This window comes from Tinamus guttatus, unplaced genomic scaffold (genome assembly GCF_059628265.1).
Source record: "Tinamus guttatus ecotype Peru unplaced genomic scaffold, ASM5962826v1 Tinamus_guttatus_pri_ptg000525l, whole genome shotgun sequence".
Taxonomy (NCBI): domain Eukaryota; kingdom Metazoa; phylum Chordata; class Aves; order Tinamiformes; family Tinamidae; genus Tinamus; species Tinamus guttatus.
The window spans coordinates 375,244-393,021 of record NW_028289059.1 but is presented as its reverse complement, the minus strand read 5'-3'; the positions used below and the strand labels follow the sequence as shown (position 1 = coordinate 393,021).

Sequence of the window (17,778 nt, the reverse complement as noted above, 5' to 3'; positions counted from 1 at the left end):
AAAAAAAAAAGACCTTTCATCAGAAGGCAGTGGTTATTATAATTAAAGAAGAAATCAAAATCTGGAAAACTGTCTTGGGGAAAAAACAGGTTTCAACTGAGTTTATAAATTGAACTAGTATATAGCCAGGCAATTATAATTAGCTGTCCAAATTCAGGATGGGGAACAACTGAAAAGTAGTCATTTGGCACAAAAGCATCTGGGGACTATAATGGAACACTGGCTAAACATCTCTAAATAGTGTCACATCATTAGGAAAGGGAAATATCTAAGTAGAATGTATAAACAGGAATATAATCTGTCCATTCTGAAGCAAACCTTCATCTCCATTCAGTGCTGTTAGGCACTCAGGTGAAATTTAATAATGATTAAAACCTCTACAGAGAATTCATAGAAATGACATTTGCATAATTAAGAGTTCTAGAAAACACAACCTGTGAGAAGAATGAAAGAAGAGGGGTATCTTAGAGTAGAAAGCAGACAGAGCCCCACGAACAACTCTTAACTAAATAAAAGACCTTTGTGAAGAGAATTGGATTAATCTACTCCCTGTATTGACTGGGGTCAGGGTAAAAGATAACATAATTGAACTTCAGCAAGGAAGACAAAGATTAACTATTAGTAGGGGTTAAAAAAATCTTTGTAAGAAGAATAACTGCAGGACAGATGGCCTAGAAAGGAAATTTCTAAGGAGAGGCTAAACAAAATTCTGTCTGAAAGGATACAGCCACAGCTTTATCATCCTCTGTGTTCAAACTCTGTGTTCATCCTCTGTGGAGCTAGTGGATAGATTAGATGTCTTCTACTTTTCTGTGGCTGTAAGCATGTGCAGTAGTGAAGCATAAATAGATCTGAGATAGGTTTTACAGGGAAATCAACAAAAAATAAGAAATTGTCTTTATGACTCAGAGTCTAAGTTTTTTCCAACCCTGCATATATTCAGTTAAAAGCTATATCTCTTCATTACTCTACCATTTACAATGCTAATGTACACACAAAATAAGGAAGGTTAATGCTATTTACCTCTTACACTGAAAGGTCAAACATGTACAATCATTTCTTAATTCTAATCTTTCTTACTATTCTTAACTGAAGAAAACATCCTCACTCGTTATGCTCTTAACAGAAGATAACAAACTCATACTTGAAAACTGATTTTGCTTGTCATGAGTCTACTAGGAACTATTAGCAAAGACCAGTTTTAACAAAAATAGAATAAGCAATTCAACCAGGTAGTGTTTCATTATCTTATCTATTGTTGCTGATTCAGTGAAACTGAATTAACATCAAACTAATAAAAATAGTCCAGAACATAATAAAGTAAAAGCAGAGTTAGCTCTAAACTAAAATTTCAGATGTTAATTAGACTTGTTAAAATGTTCAAGTTCCCCACATAGATATGAAGGTAAAAGTAAACTGCTTTTGAGTCATGGTGATCATATACTAAGAGAATGCAATGACAGCTGTAGATACTTAGATCTCCTAAATTTGAATTTAGTTGCTCCACTTTAAATTTCCAAATTAGAAGCTTCAGTTTGAAGCATATACCTCAACAGTTAGCAGACTTTGAAAAAGTAATGAAATATAGACATGTAACCTAATTTAAAAAGAATAAGACAGATGTTTCATACAATCTATATTTTTGTTTTTTAATCTCTCTTCCACAACCTGTCAGTTGGTCTTAAAATTCCTGAATAATACGCTTAGGAAAAAATACAAACAAAATGAAAATGGCACACATACGGTGTGGAACCCTACTCCTCTGATCACAAATACGGCACTGAGGATTCCTTGCAGGCTGTCCAGGAACATGTTCAACAAGTTTGCAGTACATTTCTCGGCCCTTTTCTCCACAGGTAGCATTGGCTGTGATGAGAGCATTAGTAGCCAGGTTCAGCACTGCAGGAAACAAGCCTGCAAACAAACAAACAAACAAAAAAAAATCATAAACAGAAACAACAGAAGGGAAAGTAAGATTAATTTAGTAGCACAATCAGAATTTTTGAATACCCATATGGCATTAAAGCAAAAGGCTTAGTTTTCAGCAATTATGGAAGTAATGAAGAATAGAGAAGTACCAAGAACTTTGTTTTGAATCTAGAATTTAGACATCAGAATAGAACCATTCATACAGGTAATTTCCTCTTCATTTCCCCTCTAAAATTTAAATTGGTATCTTCTGGTTGTATCTGAAACAACAGCAGAATGCCAGGGGAGAAAGTAAGGTATGGAAGCTTTCAAAACAGTTTAGCATTGTGTATATATATATATATATATATATATAGTTTAGTTATGGAAAAAGAAATATATATAATATATAATATATAATATATATATATATATATAATATATTATAATATATATATATATATTTCTTTTTCCATAACTAAACTATTTATATTGTGTTCCTACCCAACTGGACACTGAATCACTGTATGAAATTAGCTTTGACATCTCTTTTCTGTTTACATCTTCATGGAGAGCTTTTTCTTCACAGATTGCACCACCTATAATACTCTACATTACTGTTCCACTTAGGACTTCATAGTCACCCTTACCAGAACAGCGGAGCAACTCTGCAGCAGCATGAATGGCACCTGTGTGTCTGGTTGGCTCCCTACCACCCTTTCATCAAGAAGTGGGTAATATAATACAGGGTTGCATCTTTTATAGCAGTACTATTATTGTTTTTTCAGACGCATATGCTACTTGATATATTGTGGTCCTCATTCAGCACAACAATTAAGCATGTTTCTAAGTGCTCAGCTGAACTGAGTTCTATGCAGCAGTAAGCTATAAAAATTATAAACCACAGGAGGAACAATCCTTAAGTTAGGTCTACTCTCCTTCCATGCCATGAAAAGATTTATCTATAGAGAGAAATCAATGTGATGGCCTGAATGTATACATTAACCTTTCACACTGGAAATCAATCAGTTCTGCATCTTCAAAAATGTAATTTGTCATGGCTACTGGTTAAACAAAAAGAAAAATGACAACCAAAATATAGGTATGGATTGGAATCACCTTCAGATTTATTTCATGACAATTTCCACTGGCCCCAAACACACCTTTCTACAATTCAAACAGCTTATAACCCTACTGTATTAGTCTAACCTTAAAATAAGGCTTTAACCAAAACTGATTTTGCAATTACTGTACATTTATATATCTTTCTTGATAATCACTTTCCTTTCCTCCTCCATAGAGTAATACAAAACTATTCAACTGATTCCTTTTGATCCTTTTAACTCCATCTCCTGATTGTTGCTGCAATTAACCAGTATGACATTTAATTACCAAGCTTGGTGGTCATGGCCCTGCTGTCCTCTGACATTTGAAGTTAGTGACTCGCATGCTCACTTTAAAGCCATGTTAAACATACTGCTTGTGCAAGCCAACCAATTAGCTGCTAACCTGTCCAATTTGTATAGTCAGTCAATAGTTGAGATTTATTGACTTTGTAGCTTGCTTCTCCTTTATTGATTACAGTTTATTTTCATTGCATTTAAAAATCTGTGATTATTCTTTCTGTATTTTTATGCAAACCATCCAGTGATATTTACTGCTTTCTACTACAGGGGCACACAGTAAAACCTGGTAAGTATTAGCAGCACAGATGAATTGTTAATAGCTATGCAGCTTCCTTTGATGATTTATAGCCTCATTGTTCTCCTTTTAGGTTGTAAAATTAATAGTATAAAAGCCAGTAATCATTTAGACCTAAGCAGAGTCTGGCATTTGGTTTGGAGTGGAGCAGCTCCTTTCTTCAAAAGGAGCCTGGTGTAAAGAGAACAAAATGATCCTTCATGAAATGAATTACAGTACACTGCAAAAGGAAAATAAATCCTTAAAAAAAAAAAAAAAGTCTGGTGGAACAGGTGACAAAGAGAACAGGAAAACTGCAGATTCATGATTCATGAAAATAGTATGAACATAATCATTAAATGTCTGTATGTGTAAAGTATCAAATTTCAGGTCAAGTTTTAAATTTAAGACACTTGCATAACTTAAGAGTACGTAATACATCAGTTAGACCATAAATTCACTCTCCGATAACCTTCTTAAATACATTGCATCTTGGGCAAAATTTGACCCTACATCCTTGCACATAATCAGCACAAACACAGGCAGGCAACCAGCATTAGAGGTTGTGCCCCATCAGTGAAGCCTCACCATGGAAGAAGGCCCAGGGAAGATGGGAGAGGGCCATGTGCCCGTGAAGCCCAGGGAAGAAGATAGGCAGTTAGTGACTACAGCTGTTTTCAAGGAAAGTTAAATTTATACCAAGATATAGGGGATTAAAGGCTGGCCTTGGTTTTACATAAAAAGCTATGCCAGCTGAGTGGTTTAGCTGGCACATTTGAATGATCCACCAGTGGTATAAATGTTTCTCCCTCAGCTCATCAAAGGAGTGTGAATGCCTCCCTGCACTAGTCAAACCTCCATGGGCAGAGTATATATCTGGCCCAGGCTAACACAGAGTATAAAAACTGAACAACTAATGAAGAATTTCAAAGAGAAATTCTTCGATAATGGCCTTGAGCGGGTTTCAACCCATGCCTTCCTGCCTAGATTCCCTCTGTGACTGGGGATGCCCAGTGTCATGACAGTAAGCAGATCATAGAGATTGGTAATCAGATCACATCTGTGTTGTGATTCAACGCTATTGCAATTGCTATACTTTGCTAAGTGTAACTTACACTTGTAATGTGATCTCTGTACATCAAAAATCCTGGTCTTTTGTGACTGAGAGTGGAAACCCTTACCACACCACTCAGAATGAAGTCAGGACTTAATCTACTTGAAGCAAAAAAGTAGATACAACTGAAATCAGAGCTGGAAGCCAAAGGAAATTCTACTCTACCACATTACAGAAGGGTCTTACGATGCATCAGCTGCTTTCTGTATATTTTTTTCTCTGTGCCAGCTTGCAGATTTTCCTAGTTGCTCCAAGGCATGAAGGTAGAAGAATGAATGTAGCTCCCCAGCAGCCATGGAAGGATGGACAAACTGCTTTGTGTAGCCCAAAACAGGGCTTGGCTTTTCAAGAACATTTGATGTTTGAGACTAGTGGAATGGAGGAAGCAATGCTTTTCGTATTGCTGTCTAGCAGTTAATATGTACAATACAATACACTCAAGTATTGCAACTGGACAATGGCTTTGGTTGAAATTCTAGTTTAAATGTTTAGAAGGGTAATGATAATCCCCATGATAATGCAAGGGAGATCAATAAAGCTTGCACACACACACACACACACACACACACAGAAACTTCTTCTTACAGACAATAATACACAAAGGTAATTGAAATAGTTTTAGGAAAAAATTGAAGATTTTTCTCTACAAACTTTAAGGTACTCGAGTATTCCATTGCTGCTGTATTACTTCAGCGGGGCTTGGTACCAAAGTGGCAAATACCACTTTTTAAGAGGGCTCCTACGGCAAAATCTGAATATTTTAAATTCAAAAATAGTGGATACTTCAGTACGAAATAATGAATCAAGCTGCTTCTTACAGAAGCCTCATGAGGGCCACAGCTTATCAATACCAGAGATCTTTGTATGAGCTGGCAAGCATTCAGATACAGATCCCCTCAACATAACTGGATTAACAAACAAATATTGACAAGATTCCTCAGAGGCTTTGAAAGAAACTACGCTATCAGGACATATGAGGGAAGAACCGCTTACGAGATAATTACAACAATAAAAAAAGGAAATTGGGAAATAAAATTGGAAAAAAACATGGTGATCTCCGCTGAATCCTGATCTGCAAGAGTTACAAGAGTTATGAAAAAAGGATAAAAAGTAAGGTGAAAGTTTATTGATGGTAGAAATTATTCAGAATAATGAAAATTAAGACAGACCATAAAGACATACCACATAGTGGTATGTCTGGGCAATAAAAAGACAGATTAAATATGGTATTGAGGAATGCAAATTAATACACATGGAGAAAACATGATAGACTCTACACTAGCTATTACCACCCTTGAAAGAGTTATTATGGATATTTCAATGAAAATATTAGGCTAAGAGAATATCATTACACTAGTGCATAAATATGTATAATGACAATTCAAATTCTGTATGAAATTCTCCATCTCTCTTCTCCAAAAGGACACAGTAGGGTTGAAAAAGATATCAACTTCTCAATGTAGAGATTAATAGTGAGTCTTTACACTGTCACTGAGATTAATGCGAGCTTTTTACTAGGAAAAGAACAGGCTAGGAGGTGTATACAGTTATACAGATTTATAAAGAATTATAAATGGGTTTACCAAGTAAATATTTGGAAGTAAACAAGCTAAGTTTAGACACACTGTTACAACATATATGGAGTTCAGTTTCAAAACGTTATAGAGAAGTTGTTCTCTTCATTGTTTGGGGGTGGGTTGTTTATAAAAGGAAGTGCTTTTCAATATGATAGAAATTAAATTCTAGAACACATCACTATAAAATGCTTTCTATTCCATAAAGTCAAAATGGGTTAAAAAGCTATCAGACCAATGCACAGAACAAGAGTTCATCAGGGACTATTTAACATGAAAGGTCTGGTGTTCAATTTTCAGCTCAGAACATCCCTGTATCACAGGCTGTCTCAGGATTTTATCCAGACAGGTATCACTGTACTCATACGCTTCTTCTACCTTCCCTAAGGAACTATTCCTAAACCTTTCAAGTATCTAAGACTGGATAGATTCAATATCTGTTCTTATATAAGCTTGTAGTTGTTTCTTACTAGGACTTATAGCACCTCCAGCCCAACACCACAGTCTACCCAAACTGGAAAACAAACTGGAACCTTAGTTTTGTGGGGAGCTGCTATTGTAACCGTAATATTTTTGCCAGTATTCTTTTTTTTTTTCCCCCACTGGCCATTATCCTCTATACTACTTCACACCATTACCATACATCCACAGAGGTCTCATTAAAGGCTATTGACCCTATAGATCCTCAGAGCAGTCTCCAAGATTTGTGATTTCCTTGCAGTTTTCTGCAAAGCAGAATTACTTAATTCGTTTTCTTTTTATGTTTTCCTGCAACTCACTGCATAAGGGAACATAACAACCTCATTTCAAATGTTTTCTTTTATGTACTTTTCAGATTTCCTCACAAACCTCCAGCTCATAAAAAGCTCAATGACTACCAGTGGAATAAATACCACCAAAGTGATACCTGGCATCCTGCCCTACTTTGTCATGCCCTATTACCTGCTTCTCTGCCAAACTGACAGATTTTCCACATGCTTTATTGCGATTGTTGAGGGCAGCAGAAGCACATGAGCTATTGAAGTATCTTGTACAAGCCATTTTCACAAAGTCTATCAGCTGATGAATTCACTCTCAATCTCCCTCTCTCTCTCTATCCAAATAGTCCTATTTGACTGACCTTCGGACCACGCTGCAAGACCTAACTGATTTCCCTAGTTGAGAGAGGATGGAAGGATTCTAGTGGGAAATCAAAGATATTAACCAGCTGCTGAATTGTGATTACAGGTTCATTATGAAGCGGGGATAATCTCTGGCTAAGCTACTTCTAAATTGCGTCAAGGAGCAGCTACAGAAAAGAGAGGTACTGAGAGTAGATATGAATCTAAACAAAACAAATACTTTTCATGTGAGTCTTCTTAGCAATGATCAATTCTGAGTCTTATATTTTTCTTTTTCTCCCTTTACATAACCGTTACACAGAGATTGAATATAAAATATTGCAATATTCTAATAGTATTGCAAATACTGTTTGAGTCATTGGCATCCTACATCTCCAGACCAACTGGTGGGCTACACGGTGCTAGAAAAGAGACTCCATTAGAAGAATGGAAGCCAGCAGCACAGGGGAAGAACCAACCCAAGATTATAACCTCTAATAGACTACTGTTACTGGATGCAAGAAGTAGCAGTCACCTTGAGTGAAAAAGAAGGAAATACGAGGCAGAAACATGAGATGGAAGACATTAGAATCAATCTCTGTGTGAGGAGAAATTAAGGCATTGTCTAATTGTTTGGGGCAGACTGGGAAGGGAAGAAGAAGATGCAAGGAGAAAGAACATGGCAATTAGACGCTGGAAGAATGTTCTACATAATTTCCCCTTGACAGATAATGGCTGGCATAGGAAATTTTACATTCAGTTTTATTTATTATCTAGATTGTGATTACAATGAAACAGCAATAAGATCACCGTCCCATTTTAAAGAGGGAATAATATAAATAACAGTAGTCCCTGTACACATATGCAAGATAGTAACTTATACGAAATCATTATTGCTTTTTAAATAGTATTCTTAAAACGCTTCCAAGATAGAAGATGTGTTTTGTTTTACCAGCTTTAGGATTTCCTTTTGCCCTATTAAAACATTAAGACTGAGAAAATATTTTTCTCCTTCAAAGAAAGCTCTTTTAAAACCAGCATTCTCTTCCCTCTTCTGAAGAGACCAATATTTGGCACTGTGTATTTCCTTCAATCTTCTCAAAATACCCCTAGTCTCTTCAAAGGAGCAAATAAAAGAGCCTGCCTAAAAATGTCTAACTTTTCAAGCCAATCGTCCTAGTCTATAGAGTACTTTGAAATGCTCATGCAATCAAGCAGAGCTGTTTGCCACTGAGTCTGTGTTAAAAAGACAAAAGTGAACATGTCAATTTTAGATGTTCTAAGAAGTGTCACCAGCAAAAGAGATGCTTGCCTGCTGTAGTACTAAGCTGCACTCACTGTGTGGGAACACAGTGGGGAGAAAAAACTGGGACAAAACAAAACGTTGCAATGAAGAATAGTTTCCAGCTGTGCACCACAGGGAGTAACTTAATGCACTCTATCCACAATGTAGATGAAGAGTTTTATACAAGTAGAAAATAAGTCCAATTTGAAGAAATAGCTATCCAGACACAACAGAGCTCACAGGCTGGAAAAATTGACACTATGCCCATTTGTCCAAAGGAAAACAAAATTGAAAAGTAAATGCTTCAGTTCCCATTTATGTCTGTTGCTCTAAGCCATTGCACAAATAGTAATGTTGCATGGTCTTGCTTTTTCCTTCAAAAGGAAGTGGGGTTGTATTTGTAGGTGTGGGGTGATTTGCCTTTATTTTTGAGTAAATTTCTTTCTTCATATTGAGGAACATTACACATATCCTCACAAATATTTAACTTCAAGGTAAAAGACATAGTATAAAATCCTACAAAAAAAACGTTTGATAAAAAAGCTTCCTATAATCCTTACAAAACAATAGAGGCATCTAAAAAAACGATAAACTGATTATCTAGTAATATTACCTTGCATCTCCACAGTTTTCAGCATTCAAAGATATCTACGGATGTTGCTGATTTTAATGGCAAAATATAGTCAATTTTACAGATTGGTAAATGAGTGAAAACCTAATACTGGTTTATCTCAATACTGTACTCTACAATACGCAGGCATCTACTTAGCTTTTAATAGATTCCTTTTTCTTAGAGTTGCCATAGAAAAGTGTTTTGCAAAACAGAAAAGGAAAAACACAAGTACAAATGAAATCTAATCTCTGGCAGACACGGCAATGATTCCAAAGCAGAAAGATTTAAGAGAAATCCCACTTTCAAATGTATTCGCATGTCCAATCCGTGTCAGGCACCCACTAAGACTAAAACCTAAGTTATGTGGAAAGCCAAACTTCCCTCATATTTTTTTGCCCCTACAAAACCTTAGCACAATAGAATAGATTTATCAGTGGGATTTACAGTTCAACTAAAGCACCTACTCAATTTTCTTCTGAGACTTAACATAATGGACACAAACCACACATGTATATTTGGAAAGCCAGACGTTAACAGCCTGTTAAATAGCATGAGTTTTGTATAAAAGGAACACAGTTCCATTGATTTTCAAATATACCTTTGCACTGTGGCAGAAATCGAAAAATGCAAAATCCTGGATATATAAATACTTTATCTGAAGGAGTGCAGTAGCCCCAGTCTACAGTTATTCACTTGTACTAATTAGTCTATATTAAAAACCACGGGACACAGCCAGCCAGGCAGGCCTAACAGGAAAAATTAAGAGGACCTCTGAGATGCACCACTGATCTATGGCAAAGGGTGCACCACAAGAATCACATGTCTCTAAAATCATGTGTCTTCTGTTCTTACAAAGTCCACATTGGCTTACAACTCCCCCAAGCTGCATGATATAACTGAAAGCTTCCATTTTTGTACAGTTTCCACGTATTTTGCCAGAGATGAGCCTGGAAAAATTGGATCCTCTAGACACAATTTAACTCCAATCTCTGCCTTGACAAAGCTGTTGTTTTATACAAGGCTACACATGTAGATACTGAAGAATAGCTGGCATACTATCACATTTTGTAATAACTTCAAATGAATGTCCATTGAAGCCACATTGCAGAATGAGTTTCAGTGTTATTGTGGCCTCAAATCTCCAACACCAACCACTGAAACAAAAAGGCCGAAGAGTTTGCTGTGGCCATGGCACAAGACGCATGTTATGGAGGCTAACAAAAATCACCCATCTACTCTTCATCACCTAAAACAACAAAAAAAATCAAACTGAATTTTACATCATAAAGCAAAGTTCAAATAGCAAATCCAATCTCACTATATGTAAGACATTCCTTGCACTTACTTTTACTCTGAAGGGTACAGATGAAAAAAGTTTAAATTGTTTCCCTCAGCTGAGGAGCTTGAATAACTACTAAATTTTGGATTCATTGCTTGAATGGATTTATTCCTGAAACTTCTCCCTATTCTGATATAATGCTTTATATACATATATCAATAAGGATTCTGAAAGTTTTAATTTATATACTGGTAAAATGTGAGAACACCAACTAAAAAGAGTATTTCACAGTTCATCCAGCAATTTCTTTGCAAAGTCCTTTAAAAGTTCTTAAACTACAGTTTCTTAAACTTAGCTGTATTATTTACATTTACCATTTCATATTTAAATGTTACTTAAAACTGAACTATATAACACCCATTTTAACTTCAGGAATGAAAGGGTTGCTCTCCTTGAGTAATACTGTAAGGTCTTAAAACTTTGATCTGTTCTGCTTCAATGTATATATAGCATAATTTACAAGATCAAGACTAGTAAAACTTAAATTCTTCCCTACTCAAACACAGTCTCCTAACTTTCCATAGAACAGGTTGCCTCTATTTCATTTCCAGGCAGTCATTATTCTGAGACACCAATCAACTTGGTAACTGAGAAATGATGCAAAAATGCTTAGTAAACTGCAAAACCAAACTGCATATTAAGTGGCCCATACAGTAAGAGATTTCTGCTTCCTATACTTTGATTCAAGAACCTCTTCAGTTGCAGATTAGACCACAAATGAATATTTTAAACATTGTGTCAGATTTACCATAGACTTTTGTGTCCAACCAGTTGCTGTTACATCCATTTGTTTGCCACAGACTTTTCTACAAAAGGGAAACATGTATTACATGTACTAATAAATGATCTGTTAGTATATTTATATGTTTATAAATTTTTCGTATACAGATGAAGAGATGGTAAATAACTAGCCAGTGCTCCTATATTTATAGTTGCACAGGGTCTAAAATTCTGCATGAATATAAACTATCTACATTATTTCAGCATCTTTTTAATATATATTTTGTAAGTATATTGAAAAGACATAATGTTCCATGGGGGAAAAAAAAAAAACAACCTAATAATTTCTCTCATTTCCATACATTCTGTCCCCTAACTTGAACTGCAGCTGAATGGGAAGATCAAATGAGGTCTGAGCAGATGGCTCTCGGCAACCTAGTGACAACATAACTACGGTTTGGAATTAGTGACAAAATGTGCAACTTAGTATACAGTTTCTGCTTGTAACTGCCAAAGACATCTGGCTTAGAATATAAGCCAGCTTGAATATCCTGATATATATTTACTTATCACTACAGAAAATTAAATTATATCAATATCTCTTAATACATCCCTGGTAAAGCTGTGACTATCTGTATTAATGCAAACCCTCTTTTTTATTCTTTATAAAACTGGACTCAGAGCTGTCACAGATGTCACATATCTGTACATTCCATTAAATTACTCAGAACTGCATACAGATGAATTTCTGCATACTACTTTAAAAATGCATGGGATGACACATCAAGGAAATGAATCCTTCAGCTTTGCCAGTAGGATTTTAACTAGTTTCAGTGGTACTACTGTCACTAGTATGACATTTATTTCCATGATTAAAGCTTTTAGCAGTGGACTCTCAGCTGGAGAACAAATGTTTTGTTTTTCAGAACTCTGAAGCAAATACACATCTCTCAGGTTTTCCTTTGGATGGCCTCGCTGGTGGAAAGATTGGAAAATGCCCCCAAAAGAGCTTTTTAGATTCCACACACTTTGTTCATGCAACACCTTTTTAAGTAGCTTTTTTTCTTCTGATTAACAGAAGTTGCTCTCAGCTCAGTCATTCCAGCTGACAGACTGCTCAGTTCTTGGAGGCCTTAATTTCTCCTTTTTTTTTATTCTGCACAAACTTTCCACTGAAGCACGCAGTACCACATTACACAGTGAGACTCTTATCAGCAGCACTGACAAGACATGGCTGATTGGCAGCCATACAAAAATACTTGTTGTGTAAGTTCTTTGTAGACTTATCAAGTTGATACCATTCATGGGCATATCTGTACATAATGTGATAACTGGCTGTAGCATTTAAAGCTAATTATAAAACTTAAGTGTTCTCTGAATCACTCACTGGCCCAAGAAAGACAAAGGGAAAGAAGGACATAAAAATCAGAACTAAGAGTGTTAGAAAAATGACAGGTTTAACTCTCTGTAACTGTCTATATACCCACAGAGCTGGCTGATAAAGGCACCTATTAATGCTTTTCAGGTAACAATAATACCCTTGATTATCCATTCAGTGGAACTGAGTTCTAATATATAACATAGAATAGAAAGATCTCTTTTTCGGTGAAATATGCAAAGGAGAAAAGAGTAAGAACAGATACTGAGACCTAATACAGACAGAAAACAGGGAATTATTCAGATAGACAGAAATGAAATGCAGCACTCATGGAGAATTTTGAGGATTTTGATGCATGAGAAGGGAACTGGAGGAACTCCTATTGAGCATGAAGAAGACAGCAAGGGAACAGACACAGCTTTTGTCAAGAGAGAAAGGGTGAGAACAGAAAGTCTCGGTAGGGAAGATAAGAAGAAAGAGAGATACTTCAATAAAGGAAAAGCAGAGTAGAACACGCAGCAAACATATATCATGCAGTTCGGTGGAACCTACATTCATGGGAAGGGGCAATGAAGAGAAGACCACAATCTAGGTGGGCCTTGTACCTGTGAGATCAACAATCCCTAACATAGAGCAGCAGGATAGAGAGGGGAACACCAAGTGATCCAAGTGTAGGGAGGAGTGAAGTCACATCCCTTGCCTAAAAGCACAGGTGAAAAAAGGCCATGGGTGAAGTGGTGGTAGTAGAGCACAGAGGGATCAGAAACTGAAAACAGACTTAAAAGCTATTAAGTGCATTTGGCAGTAAGAAACAAAAAGCTGGGTGACAAACAATATCCCAGGAAAGGAGACCAAGGATACTCCCAAAGCAAGGGGAGAGTCGGGTCTAACAAGCTTGGATAATGACAACTGCAAAGTTTGTAATCTTCTGCTTATACACGGAACAAAAGTATGTCTCCGTCTATGAAGGACAAAAGAAGCCATCACCCTTAAGTCAAAATTGCAAGGTAGAACTGCTGCAATTTCTACAGGGACAGTGGAACAGACCAAGAATTTTCATCACAGCAATTTTCTGTGGAAAGTGCTTCCAGCTGTGCAATGGCCACTGTAGAATCAACAATGAACAAAAAGCTTGAATACACACCTCTCCACTTCCAAGTTTTCAATTTTTTTTTAACTCTACTAGAGAAAAAAATATGCACTCTATTCTAGCTATTTTCCTAACCAGTTTTCTCATAGCTATCACTTTGAAAGTAAGGTTAGGAGTTGGCCTCCAAGTGCACTTCAGCTTTGGTTATGCAAGAGTACAGTGTATCCTCTCTTTAAATTACAGTGCCTAGTTCTGAATATAAGGACTGCGATTATAAACCCCCAAACTGAAATTAATTCCTAAAAAAAGTCAGCAGGAAATGTCAAGCTTCTTCTTTCTTATAGGATATCCCACTAATGCAGACTCTTAGAAAAAGTGTACTTAAAGCTTCATGCAATACAACACTTAATATAATTAATTATAGTTTGTTTCTTTGAGGCGTTGAACAAAGGAATTAAAGGAAAATTCCACAAATTAATTTTCTCTGAAAGACTCATGTTTGAAAATCTTTTCAATATAGGATTTCTCATTATTTCTCATATTTCTCTCTTTCAAACATTTCTCACTATCATAAGGTGTTATTACTTCAGAGAATTAATGACAAAAATATATTTATTTTAATGCAAATCCACATATGATTTTTCCATGTTACATTATAGATAAGAAATATATTAAAGGTTAGATATGAAGTAACTATTTTACTGTCATTTTTATCTGAACTGTTAACTTGTACACAGACTTTTGCATATGCCATGTATCTTTTTCATATCACCAGAAGCTGATTCATTGGGGACAACAAACAATTACACATCATAGTGTAACTAGGATAGAATATTACTTTTTTTTACCCCATCTGTATGAAAAGTTTCTTTGGCATGTGTTTGGAATGTGTTCAGCTGGACCTAAAGCCACCTAAAATTTACTCCACTTCTTAGGTCGCAATCAGCATACCAGAAGCTGCTATGGGTATTCCGTGTCACAGTTGTAGTAGTAGATGTATAGTTCCACCCTATACATCTTGTAGTCCAAATCAAATGTGCCATTACTTATGCATTTTCAATCCATTTGTTGAAAACAAAAATAAAAATAACATACCGGGCAGTGAGCAAATTTGGAAGACTGTAGGGATCAGCTTAATATCCTGTAACCGAGGAAATTCTTTTATTAGAAACAGAGAAGTTATCCAGTTATTGGAAAGATAATAGAAATACACATTTCAATTAATTTTTCTTATTATAAAAGAATCCCTTAGGTCATCCTCAGCCAAGCGCTCAACTCAAATTAGAACTACTCAAAAATATTCCTCACAGATTTCTGCTCACCAGCCTGCCTACCTGTCATAAATTCAATATTTCAATGCCATAGTGGACATGGGTTGGTAGATGGCTTTTCTGTGGTAGTCTTTTCTCTCTGCAAAATGATCTTGCCAGGCTTTATCCTTTCTTAAATAATGGTTCAATTGTACTGTCAATATAGCTGAGATCAAAGAAAAGTACCCCTGCTGTCATGTAGCCATATTTCATTTTCTCTTGATTTTTGTGGGGTGCTCACACTTGATCCATCTTGCTCCAAGGCTTGACTAAAACATGTAATATATCAGTATTTCATCATGTTAGAACTGCATACTCTCTTTTCTTTTAGTCTATCCATGTTTTAACCCTTCTTCCCTATTTTAATTGGATTCTACTGACAGTATTTGTATCAAACTGTGGATCTCAAGCAAATAGAATGGGGAGAGAAAGGAAGAGAGAGAGAGAGAAACCCTTTTTGCTGTGGCATATGGGATTTTAATCTCCATACAGGTTATCGTGGCCTCATCGGAAAGAAACCTAACACTGCAATCTGAAGGATAAACAGTGAAATTCCTCAGAGAAGTGAAACTCCCACAGTAGTCCTACAAGAACCAGAACCTCTCATTTCAGGGAGCCTTGGTATTAAAAAGACAAAGCTGAAAGCATGGCACCATCTCCTCAGCCACCCCTACGAGCTTTTATTTAGAACATTTAAAGGCTTAGCATTAATCTCATTCTCATTCCTCTCTTGATTCTAGTTAGTTTGGCTTCTAAGCATCAGACTATCATTTGCTGTGATTTTTTTGTGAAAAAAGTCCACTGGACCCAGAACTAGTTGATCATAAGTTATGATCAACTATGCTAGGATCAAAATGCCAGGATTTTGATTGATAACACCTTATATGTTTTTTTGGTAGGAGGACAAGGGAGAGCTAAATATTCAAAAACATTTTATTTTAATTGCAAGAGAAGCAATGTATGTTGTAATTACTCCATGAAACATCATTTCCCTTCCTTTTCAAAAGACTGTAACTTTTATTACATGTTCTTCTAGATTATATACTCTGTACTCCAAAGAATCTGCTCAGGTTTGGTGAATACTTCCATCCTTATTTAGAAAAGTAGGATTGAAGAGACAAGTGGTGCCCACAGAGGAGTTCCTTCCTAAATGCAAGCAGTGTTATCTTGTTCACTGGCAGCATCAATTTTAAGGAGAGTTTTGGACAGTGCAGACAGCAGGTAAGTTCAGGACAGATTGGTTCAGGCAAGAGCCACGCTGTCTTGGAGGTTCAAGGCACACGCTGCTTGTGGCTCTGACCTGTATATCTCCCAAGCTCCCGAGCTCCCTCCACCTGAGCCACCTTGTAGTTGCTCCCAGGTGGAAAACTCTGCAGTCAAAGACTACAGAGAAGCAGAGAACAGCTTCAAATATAATTAGCTTTTGCTATTTAGGGAAATTATTCTCAGATATAGGACGCCCTGCTCTCAAGAAAGTGGTCCAGCAAGTTTACTTGTATTGATTCTATTAACACTCTCCTTGGAGTATACAGGGAGAGCATAAAAGTCAGTTGAGTCCTGTGTTAACATATATATTTATGATATTGCCATTACACAATATATACACTCACAATTTATCTTAAAGGCTCAGATTTAAGAAGATTGGTAAGATGATGAGGATATGGATAAAATAAAGTCTTCAATGATGTTACAGAAGTTGGCAGCTGTACTAGTTCCTAGCAGCATGCTGTAAAATCACAAGCACTGCAATCTGCCACTGACTGTACCTACATTCCAGGTTGTTCTTTTAATGCACGTTTTGATATTGCTTTATTTTTAAACTATGAGTATATTTTATCTTACTTTTTGTGCCTCCATTTACTATTTTTAAGTTAGTTGGAGGTTCTTCAAGCAGTATTTTTCCACTATATTTCTCTTACAATATTTACCATTTCTGCCTTTGTAAACTGAAAGGTCACCATATAACTTTCATAAGATTTTTCTTGTTCTGATGGCCTGTAGAGCATCAAGAAGCTGTGGCTCACAAAAGACACTATACATGAGAGGCTGCTGAAATTTAATAGTGGACTAAGAAAGGAAGATACTGAAGTGCAGAAATGAGAATCTGCTGTGTGCAGTACTCAGAGAATATGAGCAGGAGACTTGAGGTGTTTTTCTTTTGAAACAATCTGTCAACAAAACAGAATTTCAGCAACAAATCACAAAAATAAGTTTGGCATTATGGATGTTTGGCTGTTTATACACTTTTCTTTTTCTTAAAATGGATTTTTGCCCTCATACATTGTTTTGCCAAACAGCCATTTTCCATGGGTAGAAAAACATCTCTTAACATTTTCTTTCAGGTATCTCATCACTCCTATCTACCACTTTGTTTTCTGAGTTTGTAGATGATTTCCCTTACCAATTTCCAATAGTTTCACCCGAGGCTAAAATAGCTTCCTCACCAACAACAACTTAGCACAATTTTATACCCTGTCAAGACTGCTTTCAAAAATAAAATCAATCATAGAATAAGCTTACAAAGATATTAAGTATATTTTACATACAAATGAAATACTCTCAGTTTGTTGAAAAATTGCCGTCTTATCAAAACTTGTTTATATTTTCATTTTTTGGATGCTTCCTTAAATTTTACTTCATCCCATTTTGTTTTATTTTCACCATGGA

General features: G+C 36.1%; 1 protein-coding gene across 1 annotated transcript in view; it reads right to left on the bottom strand.

Annotated features, from left to right (window-relative positions):
* The window catches only part of LAMA2 (laminin subunit alpha 2), a 336,063-nt gene that overhangs the window by 249,567 nt on the left and 68,718 nt on the right, over positions 1-17,778 (bottom strand). The window contains exon 2 of the mRNA XM_088533890.1: positions 1,744-1,914. Within this exon, the coding sequence (XP_088390016.1) occupies positions 1,744-1,914 (171 nt within the window). The remainder of the gene's footprint in view (positions 1-1,743; positions 1,915-17,778) is intronic.